At 37.9% G+C, this 15,758-nt stretch overlaps 1 protein-coding gene and 2 long non-coding RNA genes across 3 annotated transcripts; all 3 read left to right on the forward strand.

The window, feature by feature from the left end:
• Positions 1-5,270: 5,270 nt before the first annotated feature.
• On the forward strand, positions 5,271-7,660 carry LOC143853676 (uncharacterized). Its single transcript, XR_013237267.1, has 3 exons — positions 5,271-5,680; positions 5,794-5,931; positions 6,592-7,660. It is a non-coding gene; the product is annotated as an uncharacterized LOC143853676 (long non-coding RNA).
• Positions 7,661-7,685: 25 nt separating this feature from the next.
• On the forward strand, positions 7,686-9,880 carry LOC143853667 (uncharacterized). Its single transcript, XR_013237266.1, has 3 exons — positions 7,686-9,002; positions 9,137-9,216; positions 9,306-9,880. It is a non-coding gene; the product is annotated as an uncharacterized LOC143853667 (long non-coding RNA).
• Positions 9,881-13,462: 3,582 nt separating this feature from the next.
• Positions 13,463-14,481, forward strand: LOC143853640 (uncharacterized). The gene is made up of 2 exons (XM_077363385.1): positions 13,463-14,171; positions 14,279-14,481. Exons 1-2 carry the CDS (start codon positions 13,566-13,568, stop codon positions 14,372-14,374), a joined length of 702 nt encoding a protein of 233 aa, XP_077219500.1. The 5' UTR covers positions 13,463-13,565; the 3' UTR covers positions 14,375-14,481.
• The last annotated feature ends 1,277 nt before the right edge of the window (positions 14,482-15,758 follow it).

The raw sequence follows: 15,758 nt of genomic DNA on the forward strand, positions 1-15,758 counted from the left end.
AGTGAGACCATACAGACTTTTGCCCATGGATTGAGTATAAGACCAACTCGGCATGAACTGATAACTAAGTTCAACAATGGCCAAATGCAAACCCCTACCCCTTATTATGTAAGGTAAAGAAACTATGCGCGCTCTTCTCTTCTGTTCAAGATGCATGTACCTCGACCATATTGGGTCAGCGCATGCGCCTACAATATTCCTTTAGTTTTCATACTTACTGATGATGGCATTCAAATCGTATCAAAACCCTAAAAATCTGACACACGTCAGTCGATATTCTGTTTCTATCACCAGCCACAAATGTTGCCTATTTTTGGCGTGAAGTGATTAATGAATGCAAAAGCAACCTGAGAGATTGCAGGGTGCGAAATCACACTTTCTTTATACATACATAAAGGACGAGTGCTACTATTAAAAACAAGGGAGTGTGGATATCATTTCCCCATATAAATATATACATATGCGTGTGCGTGTGCATGTGCATGTGTGATTGCATGTGAGTCAATAGTCACTGTGAAGAAAAAACAGAACCAACCACTGATAACTTGAAACATATAAAAAAGGCTAACTACATGAGCCATAGAGCAAGAAGGCTAAGTGATTGTTGGCTACTTAGAAACTAGTAGGGGTCTAGCAAAGTTCCATGCACCCAGCCATTACAACACGTTGATTCTTCCCAGAGAACTGTATTTGGTTTATATTTTTAAACATATACAGAGGTTCAATTCCATGCACCCATCCATTACGACACGTTGCTACTTGACTTGCAGTTTCTCTCATTGTTCTCAACCTTTGTACTTGCTTGAGAAGGTTTTTTAGTGGTTACATGATACAAAGTCGTTTCATAATTTTGAATTTGGTGATAATTCTCCAAATATCCACACTCACAAAAATTATGTATATTGAAAGATTTAACAGGTTCAACGCTTATTATTCAGCAATTTATCTACACTTTCTTCATCAAGAATAATTGCATCTAATAAAGTTTTTTGTTTGTTTTCTAGTTTTTGGGAGTTCAAAAGGACTTTGGTGCTTGGTCGCCTCAGTTGGATCATGTCCTAACTTCTGGCTGGGATTCGCGCGTGCGGGGAGGGGGGCGCAAGTCATTTCACCATATCACAAAGTGAATCAGCAAGATGCTAAGAGAATTTGGATGTCAATTGATCACTCTAACAAGAAAACGGATCAGGATATGGAAAAAAAAATAGAGATGACAGTAGCCTTTTGTTTATTGCCAAAATTATATTTTTGATCCTACTATTTGGATATGAATCCAAGACAAACATATATTACTCAATCCACTCCAATCTCATCGTTCCAACAATGTCGGGTCCTAAGGTAAAGTTGGCCATTTAATAAGAGGCACAAATATAAAGCTTTTTTCTCACCTACTAGGTTACTTAAGATCATGATCTCTAGATTTCTGTTTCTGATATGAGTTTGAAATTATTGGTTTTTCTCTTCAAACCATTACAAATTCAATATTCTGCTAAACAAGTACAATTTCTGTAATACGCATGCATCTTCAGTTTACAAAGAAAACAGAGAAACAATTTGCAAGAATTCGGTGAATGAAAGCATCAAGCTGATTTTTCCTATGCTAATTTCCAGATCAGCTGAACTTAGCATTTAATAATTGGGTAACAACATAAAGTGTAGTGCCCGTTGCATGCTTCCCATGCTCCCTCATGGTATTTCACAGCTGCACACTGTTGGTGTATGACAGTAGCTCCATAATCATGGTTTGAATTTCCACTGAAAACGACACATAACGACCAAAATGTTTCTATTTGTATCCCCATTGAAACACATAACGAAACAGAAGCGCATACCGAAACCAAAACTATGTGCATTAGTGGTGTGCTGTATCAGTATGTGTTTCATAAGTATATTTATATGAATTGCATGTGAAATGTAGGGTATGTATTATGTATAAATATTTTAACAAATTCCATGCAAAATATAGTGTTTACTGAATTATCAGACATGCACAACAGCGCATTTCGTTAAACCATTATGGATAGTTGTCATGCTTATGTGATGGTTTCTAAGTATGTATTTGTGTTTATTCTAGCATTTCCTAAAATTTCATCTTAAAATTGTATCATTCGCACATGTTTCCACAGGTCTCCGTAATTTTAAAGAATTTCCTCTCGAATTTCCAAGCAAAAAAAAAAATGTTTCCGTTTCCATGGTGACTGAAAGCGAAACCGAACCCGCAATTTAAAACTTTGTCTACAATAGCAGACAAGTTTTCAATAACCTTCTAGCAATCACAACAATAGCTAACTCGATCTATCTGATTATACATGATGTGCTTTAAAGACAGACTTGACAATGAGGTATTAGAGTTCAAACCATAGTTGCCGGAAACGCCTAATATGGTGGGAAACGAAAATGTGTTTCCAAAATATTTCCAAAATGTGAAACAAAAAATGGAAAAACATTTCCAAAACGCATGGGAAACATATGGAAAACGTGTGGGAAACATATGAGAAACTCGTGTGAAACACATAAGAAACATATGAGAAATGCATGTGAAGTGTAAATAAAAAGTTTTGAAGAAATCACAAGAAAAAAATGTGGAAAACATATTCAGAAGGAAAACAATAGTATATATAGTAATAAAAATAGAAATAAGTAAAAAAATTATGATAAAAAAATAAAAAAGTAAGTAACATAAATAAATCATCTACCTATTTCATGTTTCCCTTGTTTATACATGTTTCCCTTGACATTTCTCTTATCATTTCTGAAATGTTTCTAGTGCATTTCCTAAAACATTTCTCAATTCATTTCTTATATGATTTTCTATCACTTTCTCGTTTCTCCTCTATTCCTTTCCCCATGTCTTTCATTTTCGTTTCAAATTTCGCTTCCCGAATTCGTTTCTTAATCTGGTAACTATGGTTCAAACTCCTAAAAACACCCCAAAATTTCAGTAGCCAGAAAACATAGGTCACAAATGAAAACATAAGCAAAATGAAATCTTTTAATCAAACATACTGATAAAATTATGAACATAATTAATTCCACGTGACTAGGGAAAAAATCATTCTTCAGTACCTCATTTTGAAAATTAGAGTTGCAGAGCAAGTAAACCAATTATGAGATAGTTGTGTAGAATACACACGTTACTTAGTTGAATTTGCATAGGGAACAAATAAACTTATAATGGATACATGGTTAGAGAAGGATCAAGTTGGTGTACCTCAAATTTGGGAAATCAGAACCCGTGGAAGACTCAGGTGCATCTTGACGGTAATCAGGACTACGTGATGATTGAGTATAAGTTGACAGAGGTTGTGTCTGAGGAGGAGTAAATATGGGTGTAGACCTCTCAGTTCTTTGAGGAAATACTGCTCCCACACGCTGAAACACAAAACAAAAAATTTATCTAAGTAAAAGAAAAACATTACAACTCTTCATCATTGTGTGTACACGAAGCTTCTGCAAACCTAGAAATGAAGGGGATCCTTTCTTTAGTTATGACTACGGTTCTCACATTACGGAAAGTCAAAGGCAGCACAAATGAGCAATTATAACCTCTGCTAGGATGTTTATTTCGTACAGCATTATACGAAAAGCTAAATATTCAAAACATTATCCATCAAAGTAAGTTCTTAACTCCTTGCCTTAGAAAATTATGGTAAATAAATTCTTCCAGAGGAATGATAGAATGAAGGGCGCCCTTGCAAAAATCAGCTTCAAGGGCACCCCTATTGGTTGATTTCTGCAAAGTCAACACGGTTTCCACTTTTTTAGGAGCCATCCACTTTTTTCGGCATCACCTTTAATTGACTTTGCAGAAATTAACCAAAAGGGAAGCCCTTGAAGCCAATTTTTGCAAAGTCGCCCTTCATTCTATCATTCCTCATTCTTCCAAACATCAAACCATAATGGAAAGGCGACATGATCACCTCAATAGAAAAAAAAACAAATCTTCACACCAAAAATCTCTAAATTTATGTAATCAAGTGTATAAATTTAAGAAGGAAACTATATTTCCATATCACAAACATGATCACCTCAATGAAAACAATTATATCATTATATTGAGAAATAATTTGCTATGTTATTCAAGAGATAATTAAAATTGTCATAGTACACCTACAGAAGTCGGGTCGGGTTTCGGGTTTCAGGTTTTTTTTCTTTAAACCTGACCCTTCCCAACATTGAGCCGTGTTTTTAACGCAGCGGATCAAACGTGGAATCGCACCCGAAGCGACGATCCGAAGATTGCCCTAGAATCCACTAGGAAGAAGAATATGAACCCTATAATCCAATAGAAAGGAGAAAAAGGTAAAGAGAGAAACTTTGATATATTCCATTGATTGATTCAAACTCACAGGTTACAATCTCTTAAATAAAGTAATGCCTAGAATCCTACCACATTAAGAAACAAATATAATTAGAAAAGTAATCCTAGCTACTAACAAAATAAAATTCTCTACCAAAACAAAGAAAGAAAGTTACTAATCGTAGTGGGAAAGAAAGAAAGGAAAATACTAATCCTCTTGTCATACGTCAGTTTTTAAACTAAAACCCGACCCTACCCAACACCCATGATTTATAAACCGACCCCTGCTATTTTCGGGTCGGGTAAAACCAGACCCAAGTTGCACCCCTCATCTTCACAGTCCAGTCGAATGTGAGGAATGATAGAAACTCATGTCCAAAGGAAACCCAAAGAAGATGATGAATCGAAGGGTTCTCAAAATCCAGTTGACTCGGCAACAATGAAAAAAATCAAATTCGATAAAAACTTAAATGGCGGACAGTAACCAAGGGCACAATCTTCTCTCTTAGATGCCAATGAAAATTGATCTATATAATTTAGACTCAACGAAGAGGAGACGATTAAGGTGAAAGATTTCCAATCAAATCTTTGATGTTCACTCAAGGGGTTGGGACACTACTAGAAAAAACCATCTTATGCGACGGCTAAAATCCGTTGCCAAAGAAGGAAAAATCGTCAGAAATAGTAATTAGCGTCAGAATATAGCCATTGCAACAGAAAGCGTCGCGAAAAAATTATAGCGACGGATGTTGCATCATTATTTTATCTGTCCCTATATTAAGGGAAAGGTGACAAACTTTTTAGTCGTCAGAGATGAATTTATTTTGTTTGTAGAAAATAAAATAAAAAATCTTGTGACGGAAATTGTCCATTGCTCTATATATATATATATATATATATATATATATATATATATATATATATATATATATATATATATATATGAGGAAAAAGACTGTACGCTTGACCGTTCGAAAAAATGGTACGCTCGAATTGGTGAAAGCTCTCCTATTGGCTGTTTTACCGGGCCCCACTGTATGAAAAATATTGAGTTTCGGTTTTGGGTTTTCGTTTGGAAAAAACCCAAAACGAAGTCTTCTTCATTCTCTCGCTGCTGGTTTTGGGTTTTCGCAGGAAGAAAACCCAAAACCGAAATCTACACAAAAAAAAGCCTTGAATCACCCTCGGTTTTGGGTTTTCGTTTGGAAAAAAAGCCAAAACGCAGTCTTCTGCAAACTCTCGCTGCTGCTGGTTTTGGGTTTTCGCAGGAAGAAAACCCAAAACAAAAAAACCCAAAACCAGACGTCTCTTCTCCCTCCCTCCGACCTTCTCCGGGCGCCACCTCCGTCGCGACGGGCGCCAACTCCTTTCGACGCACAGGTATGTCTTTTCTATTTTTTTTTCTTCGAATAAACTGATATTGTAGGGGTTTTTTGTCGTATTTTTCCCCGTTTTTTAAGGGTTTTGATTCAAGGCTTTTTTTTCCATTTTAGGGGTTTCTAAGCCAATGGGTTTCTGATTTCTGAGTGAGGGTTTTGTTTTCTTAACAAACCGTCTCTTCTCCCTCCGTCCGACCTTCTCCGGGCGCCACCTCCGTCGCGACGGGCGCCAACACCTTCTCCGACGCACAGGTATGTCTTTTCTATTTTTTTTTTCTTCGTATAAACTGCTATTCTAGGCTTTTTTTGTCGTTTTTTTGTTCCGTTTGTTAGGGGTTTTGATTCAAGGGTTTTTTTTTCCATTTTAGGGGTTTCTAAGCCAATGGGTTTATGATTTCTGAGTGAGGGTTTTGTTTTCTTAAAATATAGGGTTTTTTAAAAAAAATTTAACTGATTGTTTAGGTATGTGATTTGTTTTTTTTTTTTTGGGAAAAAACCTATCTAGGGTTTCGGTTTTTTTTTAATTTGGTTTATGGATTAAAGGCGTTTGGATTCAAGACATGGAGTTAGGGTTTGTATTTTTGTGTAGATTCAAGACGGGAACTTAGGGTTTTAAATTGTTGTTGTGTGATGATGTGCCCATATGTGGGCTTGTAGTATCAATTGATGGACTTTGGGTCCCCCTGTTTTTGGCTAACCATTAAGTTAGATGGTGTCATTTTCATTTGACCATATAGAGTCAAAACACAAGACTGGTTTGTAAGGCCTTTTTCCATGGCTGATATCAGTAGGAAATGACCTATAGAGCTTTCCTAGAATCCCTCTGTTTTCTAAAATCTACACATTTTGTTCTTTCATTTTGTTTTTCCATGTTGTTTGGTGGATATATTTATCAAATTTCCATTTGTTTAGGTAACCATAATGGATCCAAATTCTTCACAACCATGTGGGGTACCTATTGAAGGAGTTGATTGTAGAGCTTGTGGTTTGGTTGACGACGCTTTCTCGCAAGCATGCGGCTTAGCTATTGAAGAAGTTGATGCTCATGGTTTACTAATAGGTGATGATGTTGTTAATCTGGATGAAGATATTAGAGAATGGGCCGAGACAGATGTGAATGACAGAGATGAGCTTAGCAGTGGTACATTTAGTACACCCAAGAGGGTTGATGGTGAGAAGGGTGTTGTAAATATGCCATTTGTGGGGCAAGCGTTTGATAGATAGGAATCTGCCTATGAGTTTTACAATGCTTATGGGCTGGCCACTGGTTTTGGGGTACGGAAGTGGAGTACATCCTCTTCAATGAAGACAAATGTGGTTATATCGAGGACGTTTGTATGTGACAGAGAGGGGGTGAAAAGGGATAAGGGCAAGATAGATAATGTGAAGGAAATGAGGGATCGTCACGCTGTGAGAGTAAATTGTAAAGCTAGGATGATCATCAAACTTAGAAATGAGAAGTGGGTTGTGAGTACTTTTGAAGACCTCCATTCTCATGAGCTGACCTCCCCACTGAAAACCAAAATGCTTCGTTCCCACAACCGATTTCATAAGAGTGAAGGTGTTAAGGTTTTGATAGATTGTCTCAATGAGACACAAATGGCAAAGTCTAGGATCGCAAAAGCCATTAATTCGACCCACGATGGAGTAACAGGTGGGCTCTCAACAAATCAAGTTATTGCCCATTTGAGAGCAAAAATGAAGGACAATTTGGGGCAAGAAGCAGTCTTAGTGGCCAACCATCTGCAAAAGAAACGGTCGGAAGACCCAAACTTCTTTTTCTCGATGGAGTTAGACACAGATGGGACCTTTCGATCCATGTTCTGGGCTGACGCTAGGGCGAGGGATGCGTACATGACATTCAATGATGTCATTATTTTTTATGTTACCTACAAAACAAATAGACTCTCTCTGCCATTTGCACCGTTTACAGGAGTGAACCACCACAGACAGTCGACCCTATTCGGATCTGCGCTGCTAGCCGACGAGACAGATGAGACATTTTGTTGGGTATTTGAGCAGTGGTTGACGTGCATGCATGGTAAAGCTCCGGGTGCAATAATAACCGATATGGACTTGGCTATGAAAAAAGCAATTAAAATAGTTTTTCCAGATACACGCCATAGGTTTTGCCAGTGGCACATATGGAAGCATCTACTTGAGAAAGTTGTAGAAATGCGGGATACCGATAGTGATTTTTATCGTGATTATAATCGCTGTTTTCATTCAAAAACAATAGAGGATTGTGAGGACAAATGGCAACAATTGGTGGTCAATTATGAAATTGGTGGTAATGAATGGTTGTGTAGGATGTGGGAGCAGCGAGAGCATTGGATGCGGACATATTGGAGAACCACTTTCACTGCAGGCATGAAATCAAGTCAGCGCAGCGAAAGCATGAATTCCTTCTTCGACGGATATGTGAACAACAACACTGGCTTAAATGAGTTCTTGAATGCCTATGAAAGGGCACTTGTTCAACGCTGTAAAACCGAAGCCGAAGAAGATTTCAAGTCAAAATATTTGATTCCTAAGATGCAAACGAATAGCCTACTAGAAGAAGAGGCCGGTAAATTCTATACGAGAATTATCTTTAACAAATTTTAGGATGAGTTGAAGGGTAGTACGAACTGTTGGTATGATTTTTTGAGCAGTGAAGGGACAATGGAAGAGTATTTTGTAGGTCTCAAAAATGATCAGAAGAGTAGATGGTGCAGGGTACAGTATGATGATTCTGACGGAGTGACCGCGACATGTGAGTGCGCTATGTTTGAGATGGAAGGGATATTATGTCAACATATCCTTCGTATTTTTGACCTTAAACAATTGAGAAAAATCCCTGAGCGTTACATGTTAAGGAGGTGGTCTATTGAGGCAAGAGATCGAGGGGGGGTATATTACCTACAAGCACACAAGAGAGTAATGGCATGAATCCATTTAAGAGGTGGTGCCTAATCTCAACATGGCAACGACTTATAGATGGACCAGGTAAGAGGGAAGATGTAATGAAAAGGATGGAAGATTTTTGCAGTGCACTTTGGGCTGAAGAAGAAGAAAGGAAGAAAGATGAGTTTGTGCAAAGCGAGTTACCAGTCATTGGTAGCCAAGTCATTGATAGCCAAGTCCAATCTAACATTTGTGTCAGTCAAACACCTGAAATTACAATTAGAGACCCCACAGTTGCAAAGACAAAAGGCCGACCGAAGAATGCTACACGTTTGAAATCTAACATAGAGACCTCTGCAACCCAACCAAAGAAGAGGACGTGCAAATCTTGTGGTGAACAAGGACATTATGCGTTGACTTGTAAAAAGAACTCCAAGGTCTGTACATGATGCGTTGTTAAGTTATAAGTTTCTTACAACAGAGAAATTATATAGTGTAAGGCCTTACAACAATAAGGCCCTTGTACTCCTTAAACTATTCCTTAATAACAATTTTTTTTTTTTTGTAATAGAAACTAAAACGAAAGCGGCCAAGGAAAGAAGAGGGAGAGGAGGAGGAAGATGAGCAGGTGGAAGAGTAGACGCCGAGCAGGTTAGTCGGTGTTTTTTTTTTTTTTTTCGAGTTCATAAATACATGGATGTTATCAGTATCATAAATACATGGATGTTCTATCCTTGCAGGCATTTTGGGCTGAGAAGAGTTATTAGAACCTGCTGCTGTTGCTTTTTTGCTGCTGCTGCTCATCTGTATGAGAAAGGCATTTTATCTCTTTTTCTGGGTTCCAATGTCATGATCCAAGGAGGAAAGCAGCTAGACCTCAGAAAAGAAATTGTTCATTGAATTTCAAAAGTATTTTAGTGCAGGTCCATAGTGCTTTAATCTTTATTTTATTTTGTGTGATGTGATGATGTTTACATCTTTGAACTTGAGAACCAAAGTAGAAAATTTGAATCTTGCTTTGAGGGCAAGTACAGTGTAAACCATTTTTTGCTTCCTGCTGTCAATGACTCTGATCTAGTGTAAAGTGACACTTGGATGTGAGATCTAGATTGTTTTCCTGCTGAATTCTATCATGGTAGGGGCACAACTGTTCATGACTTGAACTGAATGGTTTGGAAAACTAAATCTCTGACCAATTGATAGGGGGAAACTGCTGCATTACTAATGAAGAGGAACATGCTGCTTCAATTGCATATGGCAAAAAATTAGCAAAAAATTGTCTTTTTAGTTCACAATGGACAGGTGAGCTATGGAGAGAGCAATGTAGTTGAATTGGAAACTCTTCCCTTTTAAAACTTTATTTCTGTGATGGAGTCCTTGAAGATTTCATGTCCACTTAATCTGCTATATTTCTAGATTGTTATACAAGGATTTCAATAAGTAGAGTCTTTGGTGTACTCTTTCCAGGATTTCAATAACAATTCCATTTTTACACTAATTCTTGATTGTTTTGAGGATACTTATTGGCAGTTTTCTTCCCTTTTTAGTCCATTTACAAACTGATTTGATTTTCCAGCTAAATTCCTGTTTTGTTTGTTGTTTGTAACCAGATCTACATCGAAGTGCGAGGCCCAAAATCGGCACATTCACTTTCCCATGAATGACTGAGATTAAAAAATCTTTTTTTCAGTTAAGAGTAATCTCTGCCATTCATGGGAAAGTGAATGGACTGATTTCAGGTGACACACTTTTTTCTGAATGGTCTTTCATTTTTGGGTGCCATGAAATTTTTTGCCATGGAAGATTTATTTATCAAGTGGGGGGATATAGGGGTAAGGAGGGTGGCAGATGCAGAGAATTGAGAGGGCATGAGTGAATTGAGTTTTTGCTTCCTTATTTTTGACCCACTTCTTATTATTTTTGTTCGAAAAGGTAATGAAAATTTTATTGGATAGAAAAAACACGCAAGTGCTAGGGACAAGATGTCCCCCAAAACACCGCTAAGATACAGGAGCCAAACAAGGACCCGGATAAAATTACATAGAATTGACCCCCACCAAGACCCCATTCCTGATAATATGGTAATTGAGTGATTCCCCCAGCCTTAGCCAAATGATCAGCCATGGAATTAGAGGATCTCCTACGGTGACACAGCTGGGGACGAATGCAATGAACCAAGCGATAACACAGCTTGAAGATTTCATGTCCACTCTGCCTGGAACAACATTCTGATAAAAAAGCCTTGGAATTTTTCCTTCAAATGATAAATGAAGGGCAAGATACAGAAAAGCTAACTGTAGGAACCAATTGCAGAAAAGCTAACTGTAGAAATACAGATTCCCATTTCTTAATGCAGCCAGGCTTGATATGTAGCCAGGCTTGCAGAAAAGCTACCAGAATCCAGGAAGTTCATTGGTGGTTGACCACATAAAAAAAGCACTTGATATGTAGCCAGGCTTCTAAAGCAGTGTAGAAATAAATCACACCAACTTCACAACAAAATATCAGTAATTCACATTCAAAGCATGAAAATAAGTACATTGCCAACACCACCATCATGTTTCTCCGTCCATGAGAATAATTGCATTGCCAACATCCCCATAATGTTTCAACCCAATTTAAGACTTTGATTTCCTGAAAAATAAGGAAATAAAACCTACAATTCCTAATACTAAATGCAACATGGTATTTTCATTCTTCAAAATGGTATTTTCATTCTTTATCATGGTATTTTCATTCTCCAATGCTTTCACGCGGTCTTCGATCGTCCTATTCTCAACATTTCCTTCTCTTCTATTGTAAGGCCTTTTAACCCTGCCAACCTCGATCCCGTATGAATCAATGTCAGCCCAACGGAAATATCCACACTTGTGGCCCTGAACATTGGTTACACATTAGAATTCTCACAGGTTGCATAAAAGAAGAGTACATTAAAAAAATTGAATGTTTTCCGACCCAGGGCATATTGCAACTGTAGTATGGGCGGCCTCTATTTCCGTTTGCGTTACTTTTGGTAATTTTCAACACCGTTGCCTGCGCACATAGGCAGTTGTTGGACGTTGCTCCAGATGAACTACCATTGTTGCTGTTTGAGGAAGCCATCGCGATAGTTTCTCTTACATGCAAAATAAGAGAATGTCAGCCAAATAACTACGTCGTTCAAAACCATTGGATCAATTAATTCATTAATTATCAAGAGCATCATCATGACATACCATTGTGGGTTTGGTTAAAAAAAATGAAAGCACCTCCAAGCCGGCTAAAGCCCTAAATCAGCAATGGTTTTTTTCCATAGGCCACCCTCTAACATAGTGAAAATAAAAATGCCACCCTCTAACATAACATAATTAAATCATGTCAAGAACAATTTAGCATTACTCATTAATCAATATTAGGAATGCAAATTGGTATTATGACAGTTGCAAGAGAACCTAGAGCCAAAAGAAATAAAAAAGAATAAAAAGGTACTTCCTTTAAATTAACACTGTTGATGCAACTACAATTAAGAAAACATTTTTTCAGGTTCTACTCCAGTCACCTGAATAAATTTGTTGTGAAAGGTAATTTTGCTCATGTACCAATGTTAAGACATTTTGGATGTCCAGGAGGTTGCTCAAAATGAAATAACCATTTAGATTAACAATTGCAAAAGAATTCAATAAGGATAAAGAGAACAGTTTCTTAACCAACAGTCCAGTTATAGGTAGGTTTGGATTCATTAAGGATAAAGAAAAAACCAACCCTCACAGTTTATGGAAAATGAACCCAACATGGAAAATGAATCCAAAAAAACCCTAGAATATCAGTTTATTTTTCTTTTGGCTAAAATCAAAACCCCTAAAAAAAGCCTTGAATAAAAAACCCTACAAAAAATAGAAAAATAGAATAGAAAAGCCTTTTTATTCTTTTTTATTTCTTTTGGCTCTAGGTTCTCTTGCAACTGTCATAATATCAGTTTATTCGAAGAACGACAAAAAAAAGCCTTCAATCGAAACCCCTAAAAAAGCCTTGAATCAAAACCTTTTTAGTTGCATCAAAAAAAGCCTTGAATCAAAACCCCTAAAAAACGGAAAAAAAAAACGACAAAAAAACCCTAGAATATCAGTTTATTCGAAAAAATAAATAAATAGAAAAGACATACCTGTGCGTCGGAAGGAGGTGGCGCCCGGAGAAGGTCGGAGGGAGGGAGAATCGACGCTGTTTTTTGGGTTTTTTTGTTTTGGGTTTTCTTCCTGTGAAAACCCAAAACCAGCAGCAGCGAGAGTTTGCAGAAGACTGCGTTTTGGCTTTTTTTCCAAACGAAAACCCAAAACCGAGGGTGATTCAAGGCTTTTTTTTGTGTAGATTTCGGTTTTGGGTTTTCTTCCTGCGAAAACCCAAAACCAGCAGCGAGAGAATGAAGAAGACTTCGTTTTGGGTTTTTTCCAAACGAAAACCCAAAATCGAAACTCGATATCTTTCATACACTGGGGCCCGGTAAAACAGCAAATAGGAGAGCTTTTACCAATTCGAGCGTACCATTTTTTCGAACGGTCAAGCGTACAGTCTTTTTCCTCATTTTTACTTAGATGGACAATCAATTTATGACAATATGCCTCTAAATTAATCATAATTATAGGGAAATGTTATCAGCACTACAGTATTTTGATCATTGCATTCCCCAATTGATTAAAAGTATGCTATGGCCCGCACCAAAAAGTGCTGTGGGGCCACTTTGTAGTATAATCCAAACCGTTCAACACATAAATAGGCTGTACCCCATAAATTGTATCCATATGTAGGATGATCGTAAATCTCCAATCGGTAGAAGTTTCTATAGCGGGCAGTCCCTATGCAGATCATCAAAATAGAAACCCCCGAAGTAACCAAAATAGGCATTACAGGTTCCTCTTTCCTATTAATATTAATAACCAAAATAGGCATTACGGGTTCCTCTTTCCTATTAATATTAATAGCCCCTCCTACATCTCTTAACGAAGAAGAAACCTAACCCACGCTGAATGGGTGAAAAAGAGACTGCCAAGAAATCAAACCCTAGCTCAATGGGTGAAGAAGAAAAGAAGAAACCAAATCCTGGCTCAATGGGTGAAGAAGAAGAGGAAAAGAAGAAACCAAATCCTGGGTCAATGGGTGAAGAAGAAGAGGAAGAGAAGAAACCAAACCCTAGCTCAATGGAAGTCATCATCTGTCTTGCAATGTCCTCGGTAACCAGCCTGCTCTTCATCGGATTGACACAGTATAAATATCGTCTTCGCCATCCGATTCTCTTCTCAATTTTCAATATCCTCTTCGCCATCCTCTTCTCTTTATCTGGTTCCGCCGCTCGTAATCTACTCGCTGCCCGCGACCCCGCTTTTCGAATCGCCGGCAGCATTGCTCTCTTACTGACTTGCACACCCTTATGTTATTTTGTCTCTTCTCTGTTATTGGACTGGCCATGGCTTGTACTGGGTTTCTTTCCTTGTCTTGTCCCTCTACGCTATTTGGTTTGCGACTTCTCAGTCCTGGTATCCTCCTCGAGAATAGAAACAGGAAGCTCTGAGGAGAATCCTCTTCACATCTGTATTGACATCACTACCCTCCATAAGCCTTCCACGATGACGGAGGTGAGCACTAGCAGGTTTTGATAATTTGCGTTATTGTGTTTCTTCGAGTTTATTTCATATCTAGATTTCCCCTCTGCTTTTCTAATTTAGATTCCTGTTTCTTTCAGATCCCCACAGAAAACGAAAAAGATGGTGGTTTGGGATGTGGTGGGATTGTACAAGGGAAAAGGGAGGTGCCTAACAATATAGAAGACACCGTTTAGTATAGGTTCAGTCTATGGCATTAGTTAGTGTTATCTTGTTAAGCATTGCAGTGTTATCGACTGTTATCTTGTTAACCAATTTTAATAGAAATTTTTATACAGCTCTTTCTGTTTTTCCCCTTGAATCTTTGGTTGGGTGTTTTTTTTTTTGGGTGTAGTTTTTCTTCTACAATGGGTGGATGAAGAGTACCTAATTAGTTTTTCATGGATGCAAAGGAATGCAATGATATTCCCCAGAGACACAACACATAGCATTCTACTTTCCTTGATTGTTTATGGAATTCCAAAAAACTCTAAAAATGTTCAATATCGAAATATTGGTAATGCCATTTGGTGCCATTTTGAATTTGCTACACTGTATGCTGTCACCAATCCATTTTTTTCCTAGTGGGCTGCAGAGTTTTGGTCATGGCAGTTGACGATTGTTTCTTAATGGTGAAAAATAGAACCTAGGTACTAATATTCTATATGGGTTGCAGAATGAGATTTTTTCCCCCCAGCCGATTATTACTTCTACTTCTGAGTAGAAGAAAGTGCCTAAATATTTTGGTTTCAAAGAAACAACAGCCGATCAGATTGTATGGAGCTTCCCACTTCTTTTCCTTTTGCTTGTTCTATTTTTAGTGATTTCACAACATTTTTTCCCTTCCTCCCTCTAGTTTCTTCACCATGTGCTACACCATCTAAAATCTCCTCTTTTCAACAATTCAAAACTAACAGCAGTGGTCCCCACATGGAACAATAATATCACTCGATTCCTTCTTTCACTTAACCCCTTTGCCTTTATTTTTGGAGTAGTTACAGTAGTACCTTTGCTAGGTAAGCAACATTATCTTTCAAAAAGTAACTTTCCTTTTTTTGGTTTGTTGTTACCAACTTTATCCCTCAAGTGACATTGTGCATATGTAGCTTTAGCTTTGAGCCTTTGATCCTTAGAAGAACTTGGCGAATGAGTTGCTTTTTCGGATTTTCTTTTAAAAAGAAGTAACCTTTACCCGGTATTCCACTGCCAAGTGGCAAGGTTCTATTGGAAGTTTTTTCCCAACTCAAGGGGGGCAGCTATGCAACACGTAGCTCCGCCCCTGGCCACACTGAGGGGAGTGTTAAATAAGGGGTACAACTTGGATTGGATTGGGTCGGATTGAGCTTTTGCTAAAAGATGAATTGAAATCAACCCGCCCAACCCGATTTTAAGGTAAAAGCTCAACCCGGATTCCCAAAAGTGGACCCGAGTTGCACCCCAAGTATAAAAAGATTAAATAACACCATCTCCAACAGTTTAAGCATTTGGAGTAATTGGTTGTTTCACATACTGAGATACATTTCACCGGTGGAATGGTCACACAGCCTTCCATCCAATCAATGCACTTCAAATCGTCGCATG

The sequence above is a fragment of the Tasmannia lanceolata genome, unplaced genomic scaffold (assembly GCF_043159265.1).
Source record: "Tasmannia lanceolata isolate RefF3 unplaced genomic scaffold, GAP_Taslan_0.1 ptg000003l, whole genome shotgun sequence".
Taxonomy (NCBI): domain Eukaryota; kingdom Viridiplantae; phylum Streptophyta; class Magnoliopsida; order Canellales; family Winteraceae; genus Tasmannia; species Tasmannia lanceolata.